Source organism: Podarcis cretensis (genome assembly GCF_951804945.1).
Source record: "Podarcis cretensis genome assembly, chromosome: 3".
Classification (NCBI taxonomy): domain Eukaryota; kingdom Metazoa; phylum Chordata; class Lepidosauria; order Squamata; family Lacertidae; genus Podarcis; species Podarcis cretensis.
Window position 1 is genome coordinate 119252711 of NC_137172.1, and position 27094 is coordinate 119279804.

The 27094-nt window shown below is 38.8% G+C and overlaps 1 protein-coding gene across 1 annotated transcript in view; it reads right to left on the reverse strand.

The window, feature by feature from the left end:
• LOC307212541 (homeobox protein Meis1-like) overlaps positions 1–27094 on the reverse strand; it is a 150176-nt gene that overhangs the window by 58076 nt on the left and 65006 nt on the right. Inside the window, 1 exon segment of the mRNA XM_079970012.1 lies at positions 15743–15888. Coding sequence (XP_079826138.1) covers positions 15743–15888 — 146 coding nt within the window.

A 27094-nucleotide genomic window follows, 5' to 3' on the forward strand; every position in this document is an offset into this window, starting at 1 on the left:
AAGGGCTATCTGCTACAGCACAGGGAACTTCCATGATAACTTTCATCACTGTTTATTGTCACCATAGCAATGAAAGTACATGTGGGAAATGACAAGATTCTGTCATCACTCAGATTCACATTACATAGTTTAGGCCTGACAGTTTTCAGGATGATTCTCTCATCCAACCTGAATATTGTACACAAATATACTCTAAATGAACCCCAAAATAATTATCTGCCCTTTTTGCAATTTCATCATTTTACAGGAGCTACCAGTTGGAGGATGTTGTTGTTAATTAATTTTTTTAATTTTAATTCAAAATCTTCTAAAGACTCATATATGCAATAGACAATTTACTATTTATACTACTATTTAGCATTTGATTTCATTACCAGCAGATTAATTATTTCATATATCCTTTTCGCCACTTCTGTCAAAAATTGACTCTCAACTAAAACCTTGACAAAAAGTACTAATTAAAATACAATTGACATTAAATTCTGACTTCATCAACAACCAAGGTGAGAAGTATGCACTAACTACTTCTAGCACCATCCAGTGCAACTAACCAGTTCACTTATGCAAACTTTTCTTTTCCTTCCTCAGGATGATTTCACCCATATATGTGGCTGGATAGGATATAGAGAAGCATGAGGATCTGCTGGGCTGTACACAGAATACAGACAGCAGAGGTTTTCACGATCATGACAATTTGTTACTGAATGAAATACCGTTGCTGTATTCACACACAGTCTGATCAACACCAGGCATGTTGCACAAAAGAAAGTGTTGATCCTGGGTTTGATATGAACCAGTCCCTAATTCTGTGATCACTGATACCTTGGTAATTTGATTCAAAGTAACTTAGATATGAAATGTACTACCCCTACCCTCATACAACAAAATGAGATGGTAAACGTATGTCTGGACTTCAGACCAGAAAAAAAAGCATATAGAAGACTAAATGTCTGGAAGAAAAATTCTAGCCAACTGTTCTCCCCAACATGGAGTGCTATTTTCTATATGCTGACATTATTTTTTAATATCAGGGAAGTCAATAATGTGACCCCTCATTTGCAGTCTAAAGTAATATATTTTGAACAGGTTTATCTACCGTCTGTAAGTCCTAGGACTTCCGTAGGGATCAGCAAAATTCACATTTTAACTGCCATATGTAGCATGTTTCCTCCCCATTTATTTATTATTATGATTTGCTTTGAAATCCACACAGAATAACTTGATGCAATGTCTTGCCCTAATTTTGCAGCTACACATCAAACATGGTTCCATGACACTTGTTTAAGACTCTAATGCACAGTACATTTATTGTGGTTGAAATACAATTATATAGTTAATGTAGTTTTGGCACATTCCCTGTACGCCCTGATTGTGTATAACACATGCGCCTTCCAACTACAGCTTATATGAAGACAATTCACAGCACGAACATTTTAAAACTTGATTTACTGTTCCACAGACACAACTAAGCAACTAATCTTCCAGGACAAATGTAGCACATAAGAACAACTAAACTGAAACATATAAATTGCACATATACTTAAAAATATTATTGTCTGTAATTTAATATAACAATATTTCTAGGCCTATAACCTTGCACGCAGAAGCAATTTCCCAAGCATTAATACTTAAATGGGTCATATGCACCACATCTGTCATTCTGTCCTGAAGTCTATGAGGCACAACCAAGACTCTGCAAGCCTATTGATTTTTCTAGCATTTGCTTTAATTTACTTAACCATTGAGAAATCCATCAGTACATAAAGGGCAACTGTCCATTACTGCCTCATTTGCAGACATTCTTTCCATTCATTCTCCACCCCAATCCACCCCACCTCTCCCCCTTTCGGTAAGCATTCTCCCCTTAAAAATTGTTGTGTATTTATGGTTCAAACTGGGAGGGGGGAATGTTTTGAGGGGGGCTCACACCTGTTCTATTCAGTGAACTGCTGCACTGAGGTATATATAATGTGTATAAAAATAGAGAATAATATCTAGCCACTACTATATATCTGTGTGCAAAGGGTGGTAAATTAGGTCCTAATTACATTAACAGGCATTCAGCCTCCCAGCTTAAATTTTACATGAGCACTCTGTAAAAATCCAAAGCTCTGCTGTACTTTCTTTATGAGCTGGTGATTACTGCTACTTCCTATGCGGTCACTAAATATTCTGTTTACAAATAAATTAAGAACCCTGAGCCAACTTTGGCAGGATAATAATCAGGCTTTTTTCCTCTGCTCCCTATCCCTGCCCTAGTAAACCTTCACCGCATAAGCATAGCAACAATCAAAAGCCCAGGCTTCATCTAATTACTCTATCACATAATTTCACAAATTGCCTTTTCACTGGGGAGCCAAGTGCAAAACACGTTCACAGTGGGATTTCAGGCAGCAGCTTTCATTTACTACTCATTTCTTGTTAAATTAAACACAAAAACACCAGTTGTGTGAAAGAAGTCAAAAAGAAAGCTTGCAAATGAGCCAGACGAGCGGATCTTATATTTATACCACTCTCACAAAATAGCTCATTGGCAAGCTGTATTTTTAATTGCGGCACTATATCCCTTAACCCTTTTAGAGACCTAATGCATTTTCAGAATTGCAAACAGCTCATACTATAAAAGCAGGAGCACAAAAACCAGAACCCTATCTACGCCCTGCAGACATATATCACTTAAACCATTGTCAGGAGTGCAACATTACGTCAGCCAGATGCACAAATCTTATTGGCCAATAACACAATGGTTTTGTTAACAGTCTAGGAAGATTACAAACCTCCTGCTCATAATATGTTGCACTAGTGCTAATAAATCTGAACATCTGTCATATGTTGTGGTGAGCAAATGCTATTAAAGCCAATTGTGTCCTACAAAACCAAACATTTTGACTACAATTTGCAAGTTGCAACTATAATAACAATTTGTGTATATTTCAAGGCTCCAAAAAGTGTTTTAGAAGAAATAGATTATTACGTACCGGTACATAACAGGAAAGTGGAAATTTACATACATCCACTATATTATTCTGCTCAATCATAGTTTTTTCTATCTTTCTGTCTCCCTCTCTCTCCCACTCACATGCTTTTCCTATAAATTCAAATATGCATGATACTGAGGAGCTATTGAGTCTTTAAGACAGAACCCGAAGCTCCTAACATGCCCCATCTCAATGATGATGATGATGATGATGATGATTTATTCCTACTATCTGAATGTTAATAGGATAAGATTACAACTTACAAATAATGGAAAAGATAGGAGCAAGTCTCATATTGGTTGGTACATAGCAGCTTGCCTTGTTTACCATAAGATGATGTTTTTATAATCAGTTAAATTCAAAACCAAATACAGTATAGTCATTTTACAAGCAAAAAATTTCTTCCTAAAGCTACAAAACTAACAGATCAGCTTATATTTTACGCCAAAAGCCAGCACTTTGCCAGTATTCTCTGCAAAGAAAAAAAACCATTGGCAGCAGCTGTCTGTATGTTCCTGTACCAAAAATTATTTTCATGCAGACAGGTGGTGTAATTTAAAAGCCAATGTGGTGCTATTTTGATGTGAATAATGCAATTGTTTACCCCAAAATGCTAAGACTACTATTTATGAAAACATAAATAAAATTATACATTACTCCTACAAATCCTAACATTCTTATTACTGTCAGTTTTAACATGATCCTACCTCGTAGCTGTGGCTTAACAAGCGCTGTTGAGTGCTAAAGGTAAAGCGCTCATCTCGCTCTATAGGCCAAGGGAGCCAGCGTTTGTCCACAGACAGCTTCCGGGTCATGTGGCCAGCATGACTAAGCCACTTTTGGCATACCAGAGCAGTGCATGGAAACGCCGTTTACCTTCCCGCCTGAGCGGTACCTATTTATCTACTTGCACTTTGATGTGCTTTCGAACTGCTAGGTGGGGAGGAGCTGTGACCGAGCAACGGGAGCTCACCCCGTCGCGGGGATTCGAACCGCTGACCTTCTGATCGGCAAGCCCTAGGCTCTGTGGTTTAGAACACAGCACCACCTGCGTCCCTCTATTGAGTGGAGAAAACTACAAAAGATGCATTCTGCCTTCCAACACACACATAAGCACCTACTATTAAATATGCACATTTTTTTAAAATATGGGGTGCTTATGACTAATGGACAGCTAAATTTAAACACAAGATTACACACATACTCCATATATCATTACTTGTAATTTAGAAAAAACTCATCTAAGGCTCAACCCCAGTATCCAAAGGAGGTGTTTGTATGTCAAGAACAGAGAGTGATGATTAAATGAATTAACCACATACACTTTGGCACAGATTCGGCAGACATCACCACTTTGACTTTCAGGCATCTCTCAAAGATTTCATGTTGACTGACCTAGCCAGTTATTTAAGATACACCTAGCATAGCTGTACAGTGGTACCTCGGGTTAAGTACTTAATTTGTTCCGGTGGTCCATTCTTAACTTGAAACTGTTCTTAACCTGAAGCACCATTTTAGCTAATGGGGCCTCCTGCTGCCACCGCACCGCCGGAGCACGATTTCTGTTCTCATCCTGAAGCAAAGTTCTTAACCTGAGGTACTATTTCTGGGTTAGAGGAGTCTGTAACCTGAAGCATATGTAACTTGAGGTACCACTGTACTGCTCTTAATGACTGTTTGTTTGCTTGCTTAACTTATATCCCACTTTCCCTCTATGGAGCTCCAGGTGGCAAAAACAGCTCTCCTCTTCCCTATTTATTTTTTTTATCCTCACAACAACCCTGGGAGGTCGATTAGGCAAAGCGTGAGTGACTGGCCCAAGGTCACCCAGTAAGCTTGATAGCTGAGTGAGGATTTGAATTTTGATCTCTGAGGTTCTACCCTTATACTTTAATTACTATATTTTAAAGATGTTTTTATATAACTGTATACAGCCCTCATATTTAAGAGAGGGCAGCACAGAAATACTGTAATAAATAAGCAAATAAATAAATACAAATAAATAATTTCATTCTCAAAATGTTACAGGTAGATTCAAATGTAAGTAGTATCACTACCACGTATCACTACTGCATGGTTTAGGCTCCATGTAGATGTCATAGCTATTGAAATCATAGTCTGGTGGACTAACAGTACTGTATCACCAGTGCTCTGAGAAGTATGGCACTGAGGCAATCACGTAGCATGTGATCTGGTTGAATTGTATGGAAAGCAGATTCAAAATGCTACCAGAGCAGCATGGAACTGATCATTTTGGTGGCTGTTTCAATGCTGAGGTAATTATTTATGAATTGGCCCTCAGGCAAAACTTCACAAAGAAAGTGCTGACTTGCTAATGCTTGTATACCTTGAGCCCTATCTTGTTTTATGCTCAACTTTATAATGCGTAAACTATGGATTACTGAGGCATGTGCCCTCTACCAAGACTTGTAGACCAAGACTTCCATCATTCCTGATCGTTGTCCACCCTGACTGTGGCCAATGTAAGCTGTGCGCTGCAACTTCCAGAAAAACAATGTTGGTGATCCATTGTATATAAACTCTTGTTTTAGCAATGCCAATGCTTCTTGTAGACTTTCCTCAGATGTTAAAAACCACTATCTGCCTTGCTTCCTAAAAAACTAGCTTCATCTTTGATCCTGGATGGCAGATAACATATGTGGAGGAGGTTAGCTACAGATTTGAATTAAACAGTAACAAAATGTCCTGAAGCAGATCAAAGACTAAAACTTTTATGACTTAAACATTCATAGACCACAGCCCTTTCATCGGATGCCGATGAACCATCCTGAATTAGTCTGGGTTGCTGTATGTTGGGGAGTTGGGGTGAGGGGTTGGGGAGAATATATAAAAAGGGAAGCCATCAAAGGTAAGTTGTAATTTACAATACAGTTCTTCTTAGCACAGACATCATTACATAGTCACTGAGAGTTTTAGAGGTTAATGTCAGCCCCTTGAATTTATTCTGGTAACATATCGGCAGCCAGTGCAGATTCCATGGAACAGATGTAATAAGATGTCACACAGAGGGGTCAGTCAAATTTCTTATGGGATTTGAAATCCATGGTAGGAAATGTGGTACCTACAGGGCTACAATTTCCATCATCCCTGAACACTGACCATGCTAGCTGGGGCATAAAAGGAATTGTAGTCCAAATTAGCTAGAACCTGTGGGTCACGACACCTGTACAAGTGGGCTTTACAAGTAAACCCCCAACAAGTATTGCTTGTAATCCTTAAATGCTATGGTGAATACAATTCTTTTGCTTTTTTTGGCATATTATAATGCCAAATTGACACTTGTCTTACATTTTAACACTTGGGAACTGATCTCTGATTGCTGGCAGCAGTTCCAGCGATGGTTAACCACAAGGTGCTCATAGAAGGAGTTGCTATTGCGACTCACTAACTAAAATGCACAAAACTGATGACTACTGAAGGCCCAAGGCCTAAAATTCATGTGACAATAAACCAATGGGTCATCCTACCAAATAAAACTGAGCTAGCTGGTCACCATACCAAACAGCTATGGAAGCAATAAGCTAAAGGGCAGCACATTAGCCACCCCTGTTTGACACTTGCCTGGTTTACATGTCAAGAGAAGCCACTGTATGCCTTAAACCACAGCTTAATCATGAATGCTGGGTTGGGAAAGAAGTCGCAAAGGGACTGTACAGCAGGTGAAGGAACATTCACAGTTAAACCATGACTTAAGACAAACAGTGGCTGATTGTGATGTGCGAACCAGTTCAAAGTGGATAGTAAAAGTATCCACAAAATGCTGAGCATTTTTTTCTTTAGTTGCATACTTTTAGCTTTTCATGTAACACATTCTTAAAAATGTCAATTTTGTACTCATGAGGTAACTATTTGCAGTGTGTGACATATATCAAGAAATCAAAACTCAAAAAGGAAGGAGAAAAGAAAAGATTTTTCTGTTTCAGGAACAGCAATTGTCAGAAGACAATGCAGGAACACAATTAATAATGAATAATTATTAAGTCAATAAATTCCACCTCATTGAATTTTGTCAAAAACAATTCTTAATAAACTTCATACAAACCAAAGTGACTCTGTAAATAGTCTGGCTAGTCAAGTAACTTGGACACTGGCACCTTAGAATTCATTGGAATTCAAAAAAACAAATGGAGGAAGATACAATCTATGGTATTTAATAGACATTTAAAGTTTTTCTCACCCTACCCCAAGCAGTCCTTCTACTGAGAAAAGCACAGGTAAGATATAAGCACTTTTTAAATAGAGTCATCACATCATCAACAACAGTGGGAAGATTTCAGTGTTTGTTATAAACAGTTGTTTTCTAGGGCTTGTTAATTGAGAAATTAAGTTCAGTGGTACCTCCTTTTCTCTAAACTAAAAGTGCCAAATTTAAAGAACTTCTTGTTGACGTTAATGTTTTCAGCAACATACTCCTCACTGCATTTCTCCAGCGTGTTCCCTTTCATCTGAGGAAGAGAATATTTGGATCCAACCAAATATCACTAGGATCAAGATGACAAAATATTTTTATAATTTAACTGGTTGCATATTGCAGCTGGGTGCACCATGCTTTTGAAACAGGCTGAACAATGCTTGAAAAGTATTCCAGTGTACATAAAGAGTTAAGCTGCTATGTGAGTTTTTGTGTATAATCTGTCTTTTCAGTAAGCTCTCATGTAAACTCTTTAGAATGTTATTTTAAATGTTTAAATCTACATAGGATTGCTGGATGAAATTTCCTTGGAGAAATTCTTGGTCCACTCAGTTTCTTTTCAGTAGTGCCAATTTCCTTTCAGAAAAGTGTTTGAAGTCTTAAAATCTATCTCTTGATACTATTTAAAAAAGTTTCTTGTAATCTAGTAAAGGTAAAGGGACACCTGACATTTAAGTCCAGTCGCGAACGACTCTGGAGTTGCAGCGCTCATCTCGCTTTACAGGCCGAGGGAGACCGCTTCTGGCGAAGCCAGAGCAGTGCACAGAAGCACTGTTTACCTTCCCGCCAGAGCAGTACCTAATTATCTACTTGCACTGTGTGCTTTTGAACTGCTAGGTTGGCAGGAGCTGGGACTGAACAACGGGATCTCACCCCATCATGGGGTCTCGAACCGCCAACCTTCTGATCAGCAAGCCCAAGCAGCACAGTGGTTTAAACCACAGCACCACCTATGTCCCTTGTAATCTAGTAACACACTTTTATTCAACTGTATTAGTTAACACTTTCAGAATTATACATTTTCTGTCGTGGTTGACGGATTATATAAGTGTGCTATAAAATATCTACTAAAATTCATTTGTATAAACTCCACAATTACATATGGGATTCTAGTGTTTCAGATTACGATGAATCTGCAGGATGTAGCATTGCTACAAGAAGATGCTTTGATTCAACTCTAGGCTAGACTACTGTGATGCACTAAACATGGAGCTGCCTTTGAAGACTGTCTGGATAATTCCATTAGTGTAAAATGCAGCTGCCAGTTAATTATGGAGGTGAGGAGCATGAAGCATATTTCACCCATGTTAAGGCAGCTGCATTTTAATTCATTAAATTCATTTTAAGGCACAAATGGTTACAGGCCTCCATGTGCTCAGAACTCCTCAGAGGGCACAGTGCTCCAAATCCATTATTTCCTGAGATCAGACTGGGAGAGGCAAGGAGGAAGGAAGGGCTTCTCACTAGCAATTCTCCCTTCTCAGAGAATCATGTAAAAGTATAATGGCTGTTGTTTTAAGCCAAACATTATCAGGTTGGTTAATTTATTTTCCCACAGCTGTGTTTGTGTGCTTAAATGGGGGTGGGGAGGGAAATGGATGTATTTTTCACTGAACTTTATTATTGGTGGGATTTGGTGTGGCAGCGTTTGATTTAAAGATGTGACTTGGCTAGTCATATATACAGGGCATACGAGGGGAAAATAAATAAACTGATAGAAATAAGTTAAAACAGAGAGTAATCTGCTATCAGTTTGTATTGTCATCTATGGCACTGTAATTTCTATCATTTGCTTGCTTTGTAGGCTGCTTTGGAAAATTTGCTTAATTTAAAGGCAGTATAGAAACATTTAAAATAAATAAATGCTATCTTCAAAGCATTATGAAGAGGAGAAACAACTCATTTTTCCTATAGCCTTTTGCAAGATATTTAATGAGGAGTATTGATCATTTTAAAAAAAATTAAGAGCAAAAACTACTGACATTGGTGGAGGCGTTCATTTATAAAATTGTCAAGAAAAGGGGGTAATTGATGAGATCAACGACACGAAAGTAAGAACCAAAGTAAAGGATAAATAATTAATTTTGCTGCCATTAATCTGTCCTGATACATATAACATTTGACACAACAATCTAGTGTTCCCAGTACACTAGATTTCAGCCTGTAAAAACAACAGCAACCTCCTATACATTTTTCCTACATAAGATACACATGATCACAGATGGCATTATATTATTCCATTGCTTCTACAGGCCTAAAGCTAGATCTTCCTGCATTACAATGTGATACAGCATGCCAAATCCAGCCCTGACATTATGATACTTAAGAGGAACTCACCAAAATCCCCACTTGCTATTGCATTCAATTCTGACTGTTGAAGAGTGCTTGGATTTACAGGAATTTACTAGGCCCCCTTTCTACTTTATAATCCACCATCTTCTCTCACTTTTCTCCAAGGTGCTGAAAAAGAGGAGCCAAAGAGAAGATTGCCTTATTTTACCTCCTGAAAATCCAAGCACTGCTGACCAAGGGACATCTCGAACTTTGTCAGTTGAATCTCTTATTGTAAGCTATCGACAACATTGCTTGGACAGGAAAAGGAATCTTTCATACTTATTTACTTACTTACTTGTTTGTTTATTTATTTAAGTTACATGGGGATTTACTTAGACTTTCTCCCTCTTTCAATTGCAGAACGCTCTGTGCAGAAGGGGTTGAGATCCAGCAGAGGTTCTTGCTGGACAGAGAGGGAGACTTTTTCACCAATTCCCCATTGCTTCTCCAGCCTCTGGCTCCATACTTCTATCTATACCTCCCATGGTCATCCAGAGGGTGCCCCAAACTTCAGGAGGAGTAGGGGGTCGGGGAATTGATTAAACAACCACACACAAAAATCACCTTCCCCCTCTTCTTCCAGCAGGTGTATCCCAATAGTAAAAGGCCACTCACAGGAGGTAAGGATCCAATTTATGAGGGTTTACTTGGGGCAATTTAACATACAAGACCAGAGTCAGATTGGTTTTCTTATACAGCAATATCCTCCCACAAATGGCATCACCTGAAAGAGACCATCATGCAACAGGCCCCACAACCACCAATCTCCTGGCATGCTTAACATTTATGGCATGACTAAGGGCTGCTAAACAGGGAAAACAGGACCCTCCAGTTATACCCATAATCACTTGTGAAAATGACAGTGACATTGGTATCATCGTCACAACGGCAAATGAGACACTCAGCTGTTTAGAACATTTAACTAATAAAGAAAATGAAGTTGAAAGTTTGTGAACACGTCAGTGCATGCTTTTCGGATTGGCATCCACTTACTAAAACCGCACTGCTGAAAATAGCATAAGGAATTGGCGGACATTATCACAACAGTATTATACAAATATGGAACAATAAACCCTTATCTCTTGCAGGTTTACCTGAAAGTGAACACTTTGTGAGTTGTTGTTTTAAAAAAATCTCACCCTCAGTCACTGTGGACCAAAGTCACCAGTTTATTTTAAAACAGTATATTGTTTCTTAATTTATTTTCTTCATTTCAGTCATTAATAATTAGTATGATACACTCAGCAATTACTGTCTGTGTCATTTAATTCCATGCCACTGATGGGTATTAATATTATAATTATAAGTAAGTTTTTTATAGTTGAAAGTAGTCCGTTGAGATAATAATCCAATTTGAAGCATTACTAGCCAGAATACTGAGTTTTTGAGATGAATGCAATAACTCCTTGCACTTCCATACTGTTTTCATTTGCAAATAACTATGCAATGTAAATAAAGCTGAGTACTGTATTATTTTCTTTTCACTCATAGAAGGACATTAGGGGTACATCCTACAAAGAATCTCACACAGAAACTTCTTTTAATTTTGTGCCTCTCATCCTAATTTTCTAAACAATCTTTAAGAACAGAAAATAAGTAGAGAGCTGTATAAATACAATGTGTGCCAGTGGGGTATGTTTTTAACCATTCCACCCAGATACTGTTGTTAACATACTGATATTTGTATCCTTCATTATAAAAAAGAAAGGCCTAACTCAAGCTCATAGTCCTCCTGACCATGAGAAACTAGGTCTGCAAGAATATATATTTTTTACAAAAAAAAGGTCATAACTCAATGCTTTTAACCTCATGCTCTAAAACAAAGGGTGCATTTCTAATAACTCTTACTCTGAATTAAGCCCTGGGGCACTCAGTTGATTTACTTTTGAGGAAATATACACATGATTTGACTGTAACCTAGCAAAACTAGCTTTTAGTCACTCCAGTTGACTAAAAGACCCCAGCTTCCATGCTACCAAGGGTAGACTTGTCACCCTTCTCGCCAGAGAGGAATTATTTCCTGAAAATTGAGCATGAAAGTAAGTAACAAAAATATATTAAACTTGCCACTGATGCAGTAGGTGATAGTCTACAAAAGCTTATCTGATAATGAGCAACCCCCATTTGCCGTATGCACAGAGGTTATTCCAACTGCATCCATTTTTTGTTCTAATTTATCACCCCACCCTTCCTCCCCAAGGGATCCCAGGGCAGCTCACAACAATAAAATTACATAGAAACAATTTAAATTTAAAAGAGCACTATAATATATTACACACTGCAGTTAAAACATATGATTAAGTTAATTATATTAGCTACCAACCTCTACCCGCATCCTTTGAAATTGGCTTTTACTGTCAGAAGGCTGCACACCATCCGACTCTGACGGTTGAACTTCCTTCCCTCAACTGCAAATGTGTGCCGAGGCCAGAATTTTGAAAATGAAGAGCTGATTCACATAACCATGCAAATCCAAAGTGGTCTGAATGAATCTGTGGACTTGCTAGCTTCAGCGAAAACCCAACTCATAACTCAGCCAACATTACAAGTGTCAGTGCAAGCCTTTCAAAAGTGGGTTGACAGTGGTGCAATAAGTATGTAAAAGAAAAGAATGATGATTGGTGTATTCATCATAAAGGATTATATAAGACTACTCTCATACAACAGTGTACCTTTCTAGTCTAGCCTCTAAAGTGTAAATTTCAGTGGGAGATCATTATTTTTTGTCAGTTCGTACTCTCACTAACCATACCAGCATACATGGTGTGTGTGGGTGTGTGTGTGTGTGTGTGTGTGTGTGTGTGTGTGTGTTTATGCACTGAATTTACAGGGAAGTAGTTTGAAAAAGGAAAGGCCAGTAAGTAGACCATCTCCGTTCATTCTTCCTGTATTAAATGTAGAGCCTGCAATTAAATTGGATCAGTCGTAGAAGTTACAGCTCAGTCTTAACCATTTGTCAAAGTGATGTTTAACCCTCCACAGATGACCACCCTTTTCTTCAAGCATAGCACCTTGGTATGCCAAGGTCTTTATTTAAGGTCTATTTTCTATTCCAGTAACTATATCGGCAGCAGTGGCATGTATGGTCGTCTCACACACAAGGGAAGGGATATCCTAGCAAAGCTTGTGGGCTCCAGCTTTATAACACCCAGGAGAGGAAATATCCTTTTACCTGTCAATTAGCTTTGACAAATCCACGTCTTTATGGACTGAGCTACATCTGTTATGACCTTTGAGGAGCTCAGTTCCTTTCTGTTCCTAGATTGTGTCCAGTGGGCGTGAAGGTTACTGGACCCAGTATCCCAAAAGCTCTGCAACAGTAACCTAGACTCTGGTAGCTCACGTTATTCTTGCTGCTAGATATCCCTGGGTCCCATTGTACTGCATCACTTCTGGATTGGGAAATGGGAGACGCAGCTTCAGATTTCCAATTTAGCCATTTATTTAGTAGCATATATGGTAGCTTTGGGGAAATTGCTATTTTTCAGTCTTATTAGGTTGCCAAAAGAAGAAATTAATAACACTAAATGGTTGTCTTGAAAGGATAAATATTATAGATGACTTTTTAAATGAAGTCAGTTATTACATTTTAATTGCAAACTGACTAAACAAAGGCTCAAAATCTGTATCATACAAACTTGTGGAATTATCTGACAGCAACTTGTTGGTTTTGTTTATGTTGACTTTGGTTTATCTGTCCATTTGATGCTAATCAGCGACTGCTGCTATTGAGATTATTATTTAGATCTAAAGGGAAATGAAAATTCCACCAGTCTGAGAAGAATTTTAAAAGTGGCAGGAATAGGAGATTACACTGCTGTCTCTTTTTCACACCTGTAAACATCATCCGTGTTGTGCTGTACATAATAATAAGGCTACAGTCAACCAGCTATAAATTGTGGTACATTTCTGAATGTTTTACCAAGCTTCCACTGTCTGCTGTGGTAGAATGAAGTAATTCAAAAAGTGAAAAAGTAATAATGTATTTTACAAAGGGCCAGTTCACACTGTACTCCAGCAAATACTGTAGGTACACATGTGGAGAAGTAGAGGCACAAACCTTGACTTATAACCTCAAGAGCAAGTCACACCATGCAAATACAAAGACCCACCCACTTTTTAATGCAGTGGGAAGATTACATAGCTGTTGCCTATTTACATACAGTTTTGTATATGCAGCATATGCAGCCGCAGGACTGTGGTAAATGTACAGTAAGGAGGACACAAGTCAATTCTGAATTGTCTGAATTGTCCACTTCAGACATACGTCTACACATATGATAGACAGTATAGGCATTCTGAAATCTTGTTTTCAAGAATAAAATTGTTGACTTCAACACTATGGTTGTTCCACCAGATGAAGAAAATACACTCTACAGTTTTTGGTCAGTCCATGTAAAGTGGCCTGGTTTACAAAAATGCAGCTTATTCAAATAATTCTTCCCTGATGCAGATGGGGTAGCATAACTGTGGTCATAGGTTAGAGTGTTAGGATTATAAATAGATTCAGATGAAACTACTCACACTTTAGTACCAGTCAATGGGACTTAATTCTGTAACAACTAACTTGGCCCATGGATTTCAACGGAACTAAAGCAACCGCCTTAGTCTGCATGCAACCTAATTCCAAAACCCATTTGACTAGCTGATTGCCAAGCAAGGTTTTTGACATTTCCAGTTAGCAGAACCCACAACAATAGCTGCGTGGTAAGCTCTTCTGAATGTGGTAAAGGAAGCTGGGTTGGGGATGAGGGTGCTGGTCAAAAGGGGGACAGACAAAAAAAGCTTACTAAATATACAAAAACCTTGACCATGTAGAAGCTCTCTGGTGACAAAATGAAGGCACAAATATAGGCTGTGCTGGGGGGTGGGAGAATGTCAAATGGATTGGGGAAAACAGATACACTTCCATTAACCATCAGACCTCTCCACTCAGAATAATAATAATAAATAACAACAATAATAAATTTTTATTTCTATCCCGCCTTCCCCGGCCAGGGCCGGGCTCAGGGTGGCTAACACCGAATATAAATTATAATAAAATGAAATGCTTTGCTTCACAGAAATGCTACCTGATGCTTCAAAGTAATTTTTATTAAGTCTTGATCCCTAGTATACTTTATTTATTTATTAATATTTTTATAGAAAACATTCCAAACTTGTAGAATGATACTCATAAGGCTGACTGTGCATGACTGAACACTACAGTGACAATGGCTTTGGTCATAGAGCACGTTTGCTTAAGGAGAAGATCCTTCCAATAGCATCCTTAAGAAGAAAACACTATGGGTACAAGGCAGACATTCACTCTCCCTGTGCCCTAGGTAATTATTATCAAAACTCCAGAAGTCCTTTTCAAATGTTCCTTTCCACATATTCAGACAGTGAATGAAGGGCAGAGAAGTAAAAGGCACTGATCCTGCCTCCCAATCCGGTGCTGGTGCTGACATGGGCCCCCACCCTGACCTCGGCTAGTTGAAAGCAATGCAAGAACTGTACACATGGCTGAGAACCACGCTCATGTCAGGATTCCCAGCCCTGAGGACAGGCCCTGTGTATGAACTGATACGTATGCAGGGGGCATTCTTTCCTTCTGTCCAACTTATAGTGATTTGGCACAAGTTGGCAGATGCATGGAACTGGAAGCAGGTCTAGCCAGCATTATCATGCTCCCCTTGACACACTAACTGAACACATGGAAGGGGAGCATAAGAAGAAGGTGATGGTTGCCACTACAGTTATTAGAACCAAATAATTGATGTTCTATTTGTGTTTATATATCCAGGGAGAAAGCAAATGCCATCAAGTGCCATTCCTTTAAAACTAACGGTATTTGGCTGCATAGACGAGCCTAGAAACAACTACAGATAGGCCAAATTGTATGCCTCTATTAAACCAGAAGCTGTTATTGAAAGTAATAGAAACCACCATAGAAAGAAACAGAACTGGCCTCTAATTTTGTAATAGTTGCATATGATCACTCTTTTCAAACAGGTCAACAACAAAAATAACTATTTAAACATCCTCTTTCTAGCAAACTATAAAAAAAATCAAAGAATCTCAAGATCACAAAGTTCACAGCAATTTTGAACATGTGTTCCCATGACAGGTAGTAAGTCTCTCTCTCTTTTTTTTTCTTCATCTTTTTCTTTCTACCACAGTTACGAAATTATCCACTCACGTTTCACTTCACATATGTGATCTAGAGTTCACTTACTGTTAGATGCTGGAACAGCCATGCCCTCATGATATTTGTGGCTACTTTGGGAAAGATGCCACGCTTTTTATGTCGCTTTTTGTCCTTATCTGGATCATCATCATCACCTGTGCTGGGAGAAGCTACACTGTTGTCCAAGCCGTCACCTGTAAATATATAGTGAATCAAATTTTTGACTTTTGCTAGCTTGCGGTATGTTGACTAAAGTCTGATTTGGGGGTAGGTATTTTACTATTAACCATACATATTAAAATATTAACATGAGCTCTAAAAATTATGTCATACTGTATTTCATGGGTGGAAATAATTATGTCAATTCAGTTCTGGTTAAAACATAGAAGAGCATCAGCCATTTGTCTCTTTAACTAGAAAATGAAGTTAAGCTTATGTTTTCCTCCCTAGAAGGATACAAATATGAAAAACAATGAAGGAAATTACACCCCAACAGAACTATTTAAGCCACCTTGAGTTCCAGGGAGAAAAAGGTGAGATATAAATGCAGTGAATAAATAAAACAAAAAAGAAAGAAAACTTGATTTGTGAGCAAACCAAGAACTGAATTCATAGTGTGCACCCCCAGCCAAAACAAGAGCAGCCTAATGTCAATATTACCATGTAAACTATATTCCGATCAGTCCAAATTCATTCAGATATTCTAGATGCCTCCAAAACCATTTGGCTATTCAGCCCTTGGCCTTGAGGGCATGTATGTTCTTGACCTTTGCAAGTACAATTCCTTTTCATCAGTTCCACATAAAACCCCAAAAAAGACCTTCCTGCGTCAGACCAAGGGCCCATCTAGTCCAACAGCCTATTATCACTGTAGCCAACCAAATGCTTATGCAAAGCCTTGCAAGCGGGACAGGAGGGCAACAATCAGCACTATCCCTATGTTTTCATTCTTCCATGCCAATGATACCTTCCGCTGAAAATGAATACGCCTTACATTATGTATTCTGAGGGACAGTAGGATCACATGAAGCTGCTTTATACCAAATCAAACTACTCTCTGGCAGCAGCTTGGCAGGATTTCAGACAAGGCTCTTTTCCAGGACTGATCCCGGAATTTATTACATGCAAAGCATGCTCTCCATGGCTCAGCTGTGACCCCTACCAGCAAATTATGCACCACACATAAGATGTGTGGTTTTTATGCACAGTCATCTATTTATTTCCAGATCAGTATTGGTCAATATATAGAATATGGTTGCTCCATGAGGGTGTTGCTTGGGGAGCGTTTTTCAGTCCCATGGAACCTTCAATGGGGCTCAATTTTATCCCCAATGCTATTTAACTTCTACATGAAACCACTGACTGGGATCATTTGGAGCACATTGTCAGCAATATGCTCTGCTTCTCCTTTACATTTGCAGGTGAGGCAGTGGATGTGCTGGGCCCATGTCTTGCCTCAGTAATGGATTGAATGGACTGGATGAGATCCAGTAATCTGAAGTTCAATCCAGATAAGACTGAAGCACTGTTATTGGGTGGTTCCCTAGGCCAGATGGGTGGGAGATTGCCTGCTCTTGATGGGGTTACACTTCCTCTGAAGGAGCAGGTACACAGCTTGGGATCCTCTGCTGTCACTTGAGGCTGAGGTATACCTTCCATCAGCTTTGGCTGGTGGCCCAGCTGTGCCCCTATCTGGATAGGGATAGCCTAACATCTGTTGTCTATGCTCTGGTAACCCGTTATACATAGGGCTGCCTCTGAAGACGGCTTGGAAGCTTCAGCTGGTACAGAATTCGGCAGCTGGGTTGCTCACTGGGACAAGACAGTTTCAGCATATAACACCAAACGTGGCCCGATTGCACTGACTGCTAGCTAGCTTCTGGGCCCAATTCAAAGTGCTGGTTTTGACCTATAAAGCCTTAAACAGCTCAGGACCACAATACCTCAAGGACTGCCTCTCTCCATATAAACCATCCAAGACTCTGCATTCAGCATCTGTGCCTCCTCCTTGTGAGGTCCGGAGGGTGGCAACACGAGAACGGGTCTTTTATTTGTAATGGCTCCCTGTTTGTGGAATGCTATCCCCAGGGAGGTTTGCCTGGCACCTTCATTATATATATTTTAGGTACCAGTGGAAAATGTTCCTCTTCAACCAGGCCTTTAGTTGATTAATATTCTACAGCTTTTTTAATGTGTTTGTGGGATTGGGGGATGTTATTATTTGTTGTTTATGTTTTGGCCATTTACTCGTGTTTTTACCTGTGAACCACCCTAAGATCTTATGATGAAGGGCGGTATATAAATTTAATTAATAAATAATGAGTAATGATATATTCCACTCTTGGTACTGAACACTGTGAAGGTGAGAATCAGCATAATAACAATTTTTATTTTTATTATTTATTAAATTTGTATACCGCCCTTCATCAGTAGATCTCAGAGTAGTGCACGGCATAAAAATATAATATCAAAATACATTATAAAAAAACAAAAAACAAAACAATAACTCCCATTATCGCCCACTCTCTCCCACAGAAACATTGAAAAGGATATAGAATGTTATCAGCCAAAGGCCTGGTAGAAGAGGAGCTTTTTCACCTGGTGCCTGAAGGTATATAATGAAGGTACAAGACAAACTTCACTGGGGAGAGATTCCACAAACAGGGAGCCGCTGAAGAAAAGGCCCAGACCTCTCGTGGAGGAAGCATGTGAAGAAGGGCCTCACATGAGGATTGCAGTGTCCAGGAAGGTTCACATGGAGAGAGGCGGTCTTTGAGGTATTGTGATCCTGAATCATTTAAGGCTTTATAGGTCAAAACCAACACTTTGAATTGGGCCCGGAAACTAACTGGCAGTCAGCGAAGTTGGATCAGGACCAGTGTAATATGCTCCCAAAGGATCATTTTTTGATGTACAGCCATCAAGAGCATCCCTCAGTTTAACCATACTGAACCTGCTAATTTCTTTTTGATTGAAGTAAGGGTTTTTAACAGTATGTCAAATTACCCAGTTTCTTTATATGTGAATGTAAATTAGCGCAAACTGTTTTTGTTTGTGGTGTAGTCATTGCATGCTATTCATATTGGCACAAACACTGCAGGAAAGGACAGCAATTGAAACCTAAAAAGTAGTTTACAGATCAAGTTTGTGTAATGATTGGTTCTAGCCTTTCATCTTTTTCACATGGATAGAAAGTCATACTGGAGCTGTCCATATTTTTATGAGCGCATAATGTTTTGATGTAATTGGGGACTATCCATCTCTATGCTCAAGGCAAAAATGATTTAAGTAAATATTGGAAAGATGCTATTTTTAAAAAGAGGCTCTTTAATCCTTTTTGAAACAATGGTCTACAACACAAACAACAGAAAAATTAAAGCATTTCTTAAAGAATATTTGTGACTGCCTTTATGGAGAGCTCCATATTTAATGAAAGGCTTGACTCAAACATTCATATTTCTAAAAACAGAGCCGTTGCAGAAAGAGTTGAGATGTCTTAGGCTGATAAAGTCTTTGAAAGCCTTTTATTCAGAGAAGCAATTCACCATATAAAATAATGATTCATAAAATAAACATGAGCAAACAACTCAACAGCATTTAACATTTCCATGGACTAATCCACTTTCTCTAGTTTGGAGAGGCAAGCACAGAGGGGGCAGCGTAGGGGAGAAATATATTAGACAGTCATTGATTAAAAGTAAAGGGCTTCTAACCTAATGACATTGTCTTTCACCAAAGCTTTTCTGCCTATTCTTCTTTTAAATAAATACATTCTATCCATTTCTGCCCCCTCCTGCAGATTATTTTAGCAAGTGCCTGGCTAGGAGAGAATTCATTGATAATTTATGGAAATATCTACTATAATCCAAGGGAGATGACTTTTTTCCAGCTTTGTGCATCAATAGATAATCAAGGCCTTAAAGCAGCCTTAGCTCCCCATTACCTCAGGCAAAAGAATTCCTGAAAGCATGCCTTCAGGGCACCTGAATTATATACTCCATTAGGAGGGGGAAAGCTTTCTGCATTCCATGTATAACACTCCCCAGAACCTTTCCTGTTTATTTCTGCTATATGAAAGCAGAAACATTAGGAACAGAATCTCCCCCCTCCTCTTTTTTTTAAAGTGAAGACTTATGTAGATACAATGGAGAAACCTTTCAAGCAAGAGCCAGATCACCTCCTTTCAATCACAGGCAGTGACCTATCCCAAATAAAAGGTTTCTGTTACATCATTAGCTCAAGCCAAAAACAGCCTTGGCTTAATGCACAGTTTGTTCTTCCTACTGTTTTTAGGCAAATACAGCTACTTTACTCCCATCTGGGAGGGAAATTACACTGCTGGGCTGTAATCTAAGACAAGGTTTTCATTGGAAGCAAATGCTTTCAATCCCATGTAAATACTTATTCGTGTTCAGAGAAGCTTAAAACAATAAACTCTAGTCCTGTCTGACAGAAGATAAGGGGAGGATAAGAGAAAGAGCAAATTAATGAAATAGAGTTCTTTAGAAGAAATTACTTTCATAGTTTTTAATACATCATTTAACCATTTCCACTTTAAAAAAACAACAACAACCTGAAACTTGATTCTTTGTCAAAGAAAAAAATCCCAGCTGAAAGTCTAAATAGCATTTCCATTCACTCTGCAATTTGATACAGTCACCTCTGTAAGGTCTCTTGAGAATGCTTTTCCTCTCCTGCTACCCCCTTCCTACATTTTTTTAAAAAAGATCACTAAACAAAACTTGAAGAACCACTGACCAGCCACATGGTAGCAGCTAAGAACCACATTTGTGAAATGTCAGCAGTGACTTCATTCTTGAAGTTGACTTCTCCTGCCGCCAATGAAGGCAAGCTGAAAAGGTGGAAATAATCATAAAAATGATGCTAGTCCATAAACAAGCTTACAGCCTCATTAGTATAGCAGTAGGCTCCACTGGGTGATTTATGCTCGTTTTGCTGATGCCATGAGGAAATGCCATAGGGCAACTTTAGCCAACTGCTAATGGTTTCTGACAGCTTCTTAGCAACTAGTGCAAGCAACTCTGTGGCGTTTGCTAGTGACAGAAACTGAAAATGTCATATTATCTGTCCATGTGTCACGAAGTCCGTGTGGCAATTAACTAGTAGGCCAGTGACTGAGGGGCCAGAGACTCTTAAAAATGGCCCTTGGCTATTCAAGGGCATTGCTTGAATTTGCGTTGCACATATGCAACATTCTAATGCAGAAATCTGGCTCTCAGTACCATCTCTGTCATGGTCACTGATGAGGCGGAGAATCAACACAATACCTCCCCCCCCCCCCGAAAGACACTCTCCTTTACTTTCTTCTTTAGATACTGCACAACATTATAAATATGTCTTGATACGATTGATTGTAAAATACCTGAATCTCTGTTTCTGAACACGGAAGGGTGGGTGGGGGAGTGCTAGCTGTTTTTCTGCTCTTTCACAAATTAGTCTAAAAGGATTTGAGATCACTGAAGCAGACTCATTGCCTGTCAAATTGCTAGGAGCATAGGACTCTGCACAGCAACTAGACACTATTTAAAAAAATAAAACACACACACCACAAACCTTCTAACAAGCAAAATGAGAGTCTTGGCTCCACATTTCAGTTTCTGAGCTATCAAAACCATGCATATATGTCAAACTGTCAAACCTTTCAGTCTGGCCATTTGTCCTTTCAAATAATATTTAAGAATTATTTCTACAATGTTTTACAGGTCGTGGTCTAGTCAAAGATATTTTGTACTACAGTTCACCCATACAAGATTTCTTGTGAATCCTGGTCAATCCCCATAGAGCACTGCAGGTGACCTGTGGCAACTCTCAAGATTGTCAGCCAGCTCAGATTTCAAACATGCTCACCTCAAACATCCCAGTTGCCTATTTAAGCACACCCAGGCATTTAGGCTGTGCTATCTTGTTCCTTTCAAGGAAGGATAAAGCAGCATTTATCGTATTCAGGTCATTCAATGAGTCAGGCTGGCCATGTCAGCAGGGGTTCCTCTCATTCAGGTCAAATCTCCACCCCTTCTCTTCCTACAACTTCCCCTCCACCTCCCCCTGATCACCCCTTTTCTAACCCTCAGCCCTCCCCCCAAAATTACATGCACAGCATCAGTAAAAGACTGAAAAGTTCACTAGAATTCTACTCCTCCACAAAAGCACATTTTATGTTTATCAGTCATGTTCATTTGTTAACAAAATGGTTGAGAGAGCAACTGCACCCATGTCCTGAAATAGTTAATACAAAGGCAATTTTCGCAGATGACATTTTAAAATAGGTTTTTGCATTTCCCATGCCTGAAATACACACATTTGTATAGGTTCTGTACTCTTATCAAACAATGTTAAAATAATTGCATGAACGACTGATCTCAAAGACCTCTCCAGTTTTACCAGCGACTGCATTCAGAAAGCTAGCATATAAAGGAAATAATCCTACACACAAGGAAGCCTATCATCAGCATGAAAAGAAAAAGTAACTCAACGTAAGAGAAACCACATAGCATTGTCAACATAGTGTAATACACCCACAGACAAATGAGTAGGACCAAATCCAGGATATTTATGCAATCCACTCTGTGTGAGACTGGAGGTGGTGATGTATGAAAGGGTCAGGATGCTAGCTCCATTAAGGCACCGCACAGCAAGCAATGTTCTAACAGAAGAGGAATGTTCCAAAGGCACGTACGTCCCCCTACCAATTGTGCACTGCTTAGGAAGGATAAGCCAACATAAAATTGGGGGCCATGAGGAAAAATGTTTACCACATGTATATATCTCCTTTAAAAACCTTCACTTTCCCAGTGCTACATTCAAGCCACAAACATCCTCTCATGGAGCTAGCTGCCACCAATTTGTTCCCTGCTAAAACACATGCACAGGGGTTTCTCCCACCCCCAAAGGCTGCAACCAGACTTGCTCCCATTTGAAAGATGTGCTGTTCAAGTGGATTATGTGAGATAAATTAGATTAAAGTTGCTGGAGAAAATTCAGCTTTACCACAGGCCGGAAAATGACAAAGCACTGGAATTTACAGAGCCAAGGACCACAAGGCACAGAAGGCCACATTCCAGGCTTCAGCTTGTAATGATCCATTTTTAGATAAGAATCTCTATCCACCACTTTAAGCAGTTTGTGGAGAGTATGTGGGGGAAACGGACCAAACAGCATTAGCAAAATACCTACAGAAACTTTTAAAATGCACCCTGGACTGCAATGTTCCATTGTCATGAGAGCTTGCCAAAGCCCTTTAAGCTCACTTCCCCCCTCCTCCCCCTCTTCTTCTCCCAATTTTTCACACTAAAGGTCATTTTAGCCCCTTAGAAGAAGACATTTCGGTAGCACATTCTTTGCTCAAGAATCTAATACAATAAAAGTATCTGCTCTGGCCAGAGACTATTGGATTTTAGATTAGAGTGTTGTGCTCAGTTCCAGTGAAACAATAAAAACCACATACAGCTTCGGTTTATGGTCCTTTAAGGTAATGTGTGTTTCCCCCCCATTTATTTCTTTTATATTCAATAAACAGAGGGGTTTTTAAAATGTATGGCTACGTTTCCTCTATGGCATGGTTTTTTAAATAAAAAAGAAATAAATTTGATGTTTTCTACTAAGTAGACAACCTTTTTGACTCAAAAGTTTTGATTATTCAGGAGTACTTTTTAAAAAGGCGATTAGACCACTTAAGTACAGGCAGGTCAATGCAAGTTTGGCATTTAATTAACATTTGCACCTTTAAATTATCTGCCCTTGAGCCCAGCTCTATGTGTGTCTCTTTTCTCCTCCTTCTTTGCATACTAAAAAAGCCTGAGATTCTTTCTGGCAACCATTCTTGATTCTAGAGGCTGGTTTCACTCACTGTAAACTAATGATTACATGATCAAAGTAAGCTCATGAGAAACTAATTGCTGAAATTTATATCTGGGGAAAAATTGAGGACTGACATCTAATATTGTACATATACATTTGTTGTCCCTATTAGAATGTAGACAGCAGGTTACATTTTGCGTTCACACTGTTCATTATTCAACAATTCTATAAACTGATGAAGAACCATCACATGATAAAACAGTAGCACATAAAAAGCAGCATGATGAACTGGGAGGAAACTAGTAAACTTTTGCATGTCTCACTAAACTGAAGGCAGGTGTTGTTTTTAATGCACACAAAAGTCCAAGTTTCATTTGAATTCTTGGATTTGAAATGACCACCAGGAGAAAGCATTTGGGAATGCTGGTTTGTATCCAAAGATGCCACCATACAAGCAGTGCTAACCTCCTGTGTGCCACCTCATGCGCATCTTGCTTCCCTCTTTTCTACGAACTGACTCCAAAGGATCAGTGGACCCTCCAATGGGGGGTGGGGGTGCGGTAGACACTTTCAGTAATGCCCTATGGCCAGAAAATTACTTTTCGCAATTATCAGTCATATATTGAATTTTGTAGATGCATCTTGTGATAATAGGGCATGTGCATTATACCTGCCCTTTAGAATGGCTTGCATTCTGATATATCATACTGAAGCTCTTACTCAACCATCTGCATTCAAGTGCTGTTGTACAGTTGTAGTTGTATACTACAGCAACCTAAGAAACATCTGTGTAATGCTTGATTTCCTATCACTTGCTAGTCAACACTTGATGACTAGAAGCTAAATGTGTAAACCAGCTGAATATTTGAACCAACTCCATTGAAAAAGCCTTGTGTTTGAGGTGATATGTAATGTTCTTTCTGTGCATTCACCTGGTCTACTTTGAATAAAACTTCATTGAACACCACCCCATAATATTTTAAAACAATTAATTTAATGAGAAACAAACAAGTTTTTACTTCTGCTAAGAGAACCTTATAAATAAATGCACTGCAATACTTTATAAAAGAGTGATATGCGCAACTTTAATCAAACACTAAAGGGGAGAGTATCTCTGCTTTCTAATATGGAATATTCTTACACAACACATGCTAAATAAAGTGGATTTAAAAGCAGTACTATAAGACAAATAAAAGTGATTTCAACATGTAGTCTGATTCTTAGAACAAGACAAAGAATAGAAGAATGCCCGATAGGAACAATGGAACTTGTTCAGAATGCAGTTTTGTTAGAGATAACACAAGTAACAATGAGCCAAAAAGCACAAATAGGACAAATTCATTAGGTACCGCTTATACTGAAATTGAATTGTGGTTTGGATACAGAGTAAAGAATCATAGAACCATGGAGTTGGAAAAGACCATGAGCATCTCAAGTATTTATAAAGACAATTTACTGACCTCATAATTTGAATACATGATTCATTTCAAAAGAGAAGAGTAAGAAGCTGCTGCGGCCATGTAAAATGTTAAGTTACCAACTTTTTAAAAACAAAAGTGTGCATGATCCTGTGCTTTTAATAGCAGCAGAACATACAGAAATTTAGCAGGACAACTTTTTCCACTGCTGTTAAAAACAAAAAGTAAAAAAGGAACAGAACCTAAACATTTTCCTCCAAAACATAGCTCTTCCAAATGGTTTATGTGCGTAAAAAGCATTGAGTAAGGACAAATTCAGCAATGTAACTTTGTGCTTAAACTATCCCACAACACAACACAAAACTATCTAGGCATCCAGTCACAATTCACTTGTAGCCTACATCTGAGAAAAGAGCCACTGTACAAAACTATTCATTATGCACATGCAGGTACTCATGGCAAAGCACTTCAAGAGCATGCCACAGAGGCAAAACAGTATTCCGTGGTTGCCCATAAAGCTCAACCCTTCCACAGGGCCAAATGTGTCCAATTTTTTTCTGCCAAGAGAGAACGAAGGCAAAGAATACTGCTGACAACATGTACTGATTCGGTGAGACTTAACAACATGAGACCTGCAACACAGGTGCTTGAGACACTCCCTCCTTTCTCTCACAGGCCTGGACAAGGAAAATTATCCATACCTGGGAAAGGGGTGGGAAGAGGGGCCTGCTTTCTACCAGCGAGAATACAGTCACATTGTTCAGCCTGGAGTTTTGCTTTAAGGGCATGATAACATCTCAACAACCTCATTTTCTTTCACTCACTCGAAGTTTACAGTCCCAAGTAGCCTATCAGCGATATGTAGTTCTATCAAAACCAAAGAAGCTGAAGGAAACAGGATGGTAGCTTACCCTGCTTCAAAAGTACGCCGATTGTTACGACGAGAAATGAGTTTAAAAACGCATGCAGTTTTTCTTTTCTTAAGAAGTGCAGTGCCAGCTCTTGAAGCTGTTGCTACACTTTTCGCATCACCAGCAAACCAATGCTATGTTCCCTTTGCTCTAGGCAACACCATTGTCTTCCCCTGCAAATAATGCACACCATGTATAGAAGCTTCCCCTCAGCATAGACATTTGCAAAGGACGCCTTACCTGTGTAAAATTGCTTCTTGGCAATATCGGTCACAAACTGATACAATCTGATACAAACTGATACAAACAAGACATTGTCTCATCCACCTGAACACAAATGAAACTTAACTTCAGACTCTTACAATGTTTTTAGATGTGTATGTATACACACACACACACACACACACACACACACACACCTATAAGTTTATTAATCTACATCAACTCTGTAAATGATTTGATAGATTTTTTAAACACCTGTTTTATGTATGTGAGTAGATTATTTCTTTGGTTAACTAGCATCGTGTGAGTTAACAGAATCAAATGATTCAGAGGAGCCAAACTATCTCCTGATCCGGAGTTAGATTTTAATGTAATTAAAATTTGAATAATATTTAAAAGCATGGGACTAAAACACAGAGTAAGTATGAAATAAGACTATAGATTGCATTAGTTAATTCATACCATATTTCTTTTCTGTTAATCAATTAATTAAAATATTTATACCCCATCTTTCCAAGGGAAATACTCAAGGGGACTTAATGCATAAATTAATAAAAATGAAAATAAAATAAAACAAGTAGGAAATAACGTAAATAAATAGATGCAGCGGTGGGAGAAGCAGTAGAAATTAATTCCACAGTCCACATTAGAGAAACCCAAAGGCTTCCTGAGGAAGTCTTTGCTGCAAACCGGAACAGTGACAAAGACAGATAGAATCTCTTTAGGGAGGCAATTCCACAACCTAGGTGCTGCAGTCAAGATGCGCTGATTCAGCCCCACCTGCCATACTCCAAATGATGAACAGGGACCCTGTTGTTGAACCGAGTACTCCAGCAGGTATCAGAAAAACTCACATCAGATAATAATCTAGCCAATGCATTTTAAACTCGGTCTACTGTGAGGATGGATTTATGCCTGTACAGGTGTTCCAATACATTTAGTATCACATCTAAAAATGACTTATGTGCTAGATCCATAAAGCACATAGTGTTAACTACACTGGTAGTGCATTACAAGAGTCACAATGTTCT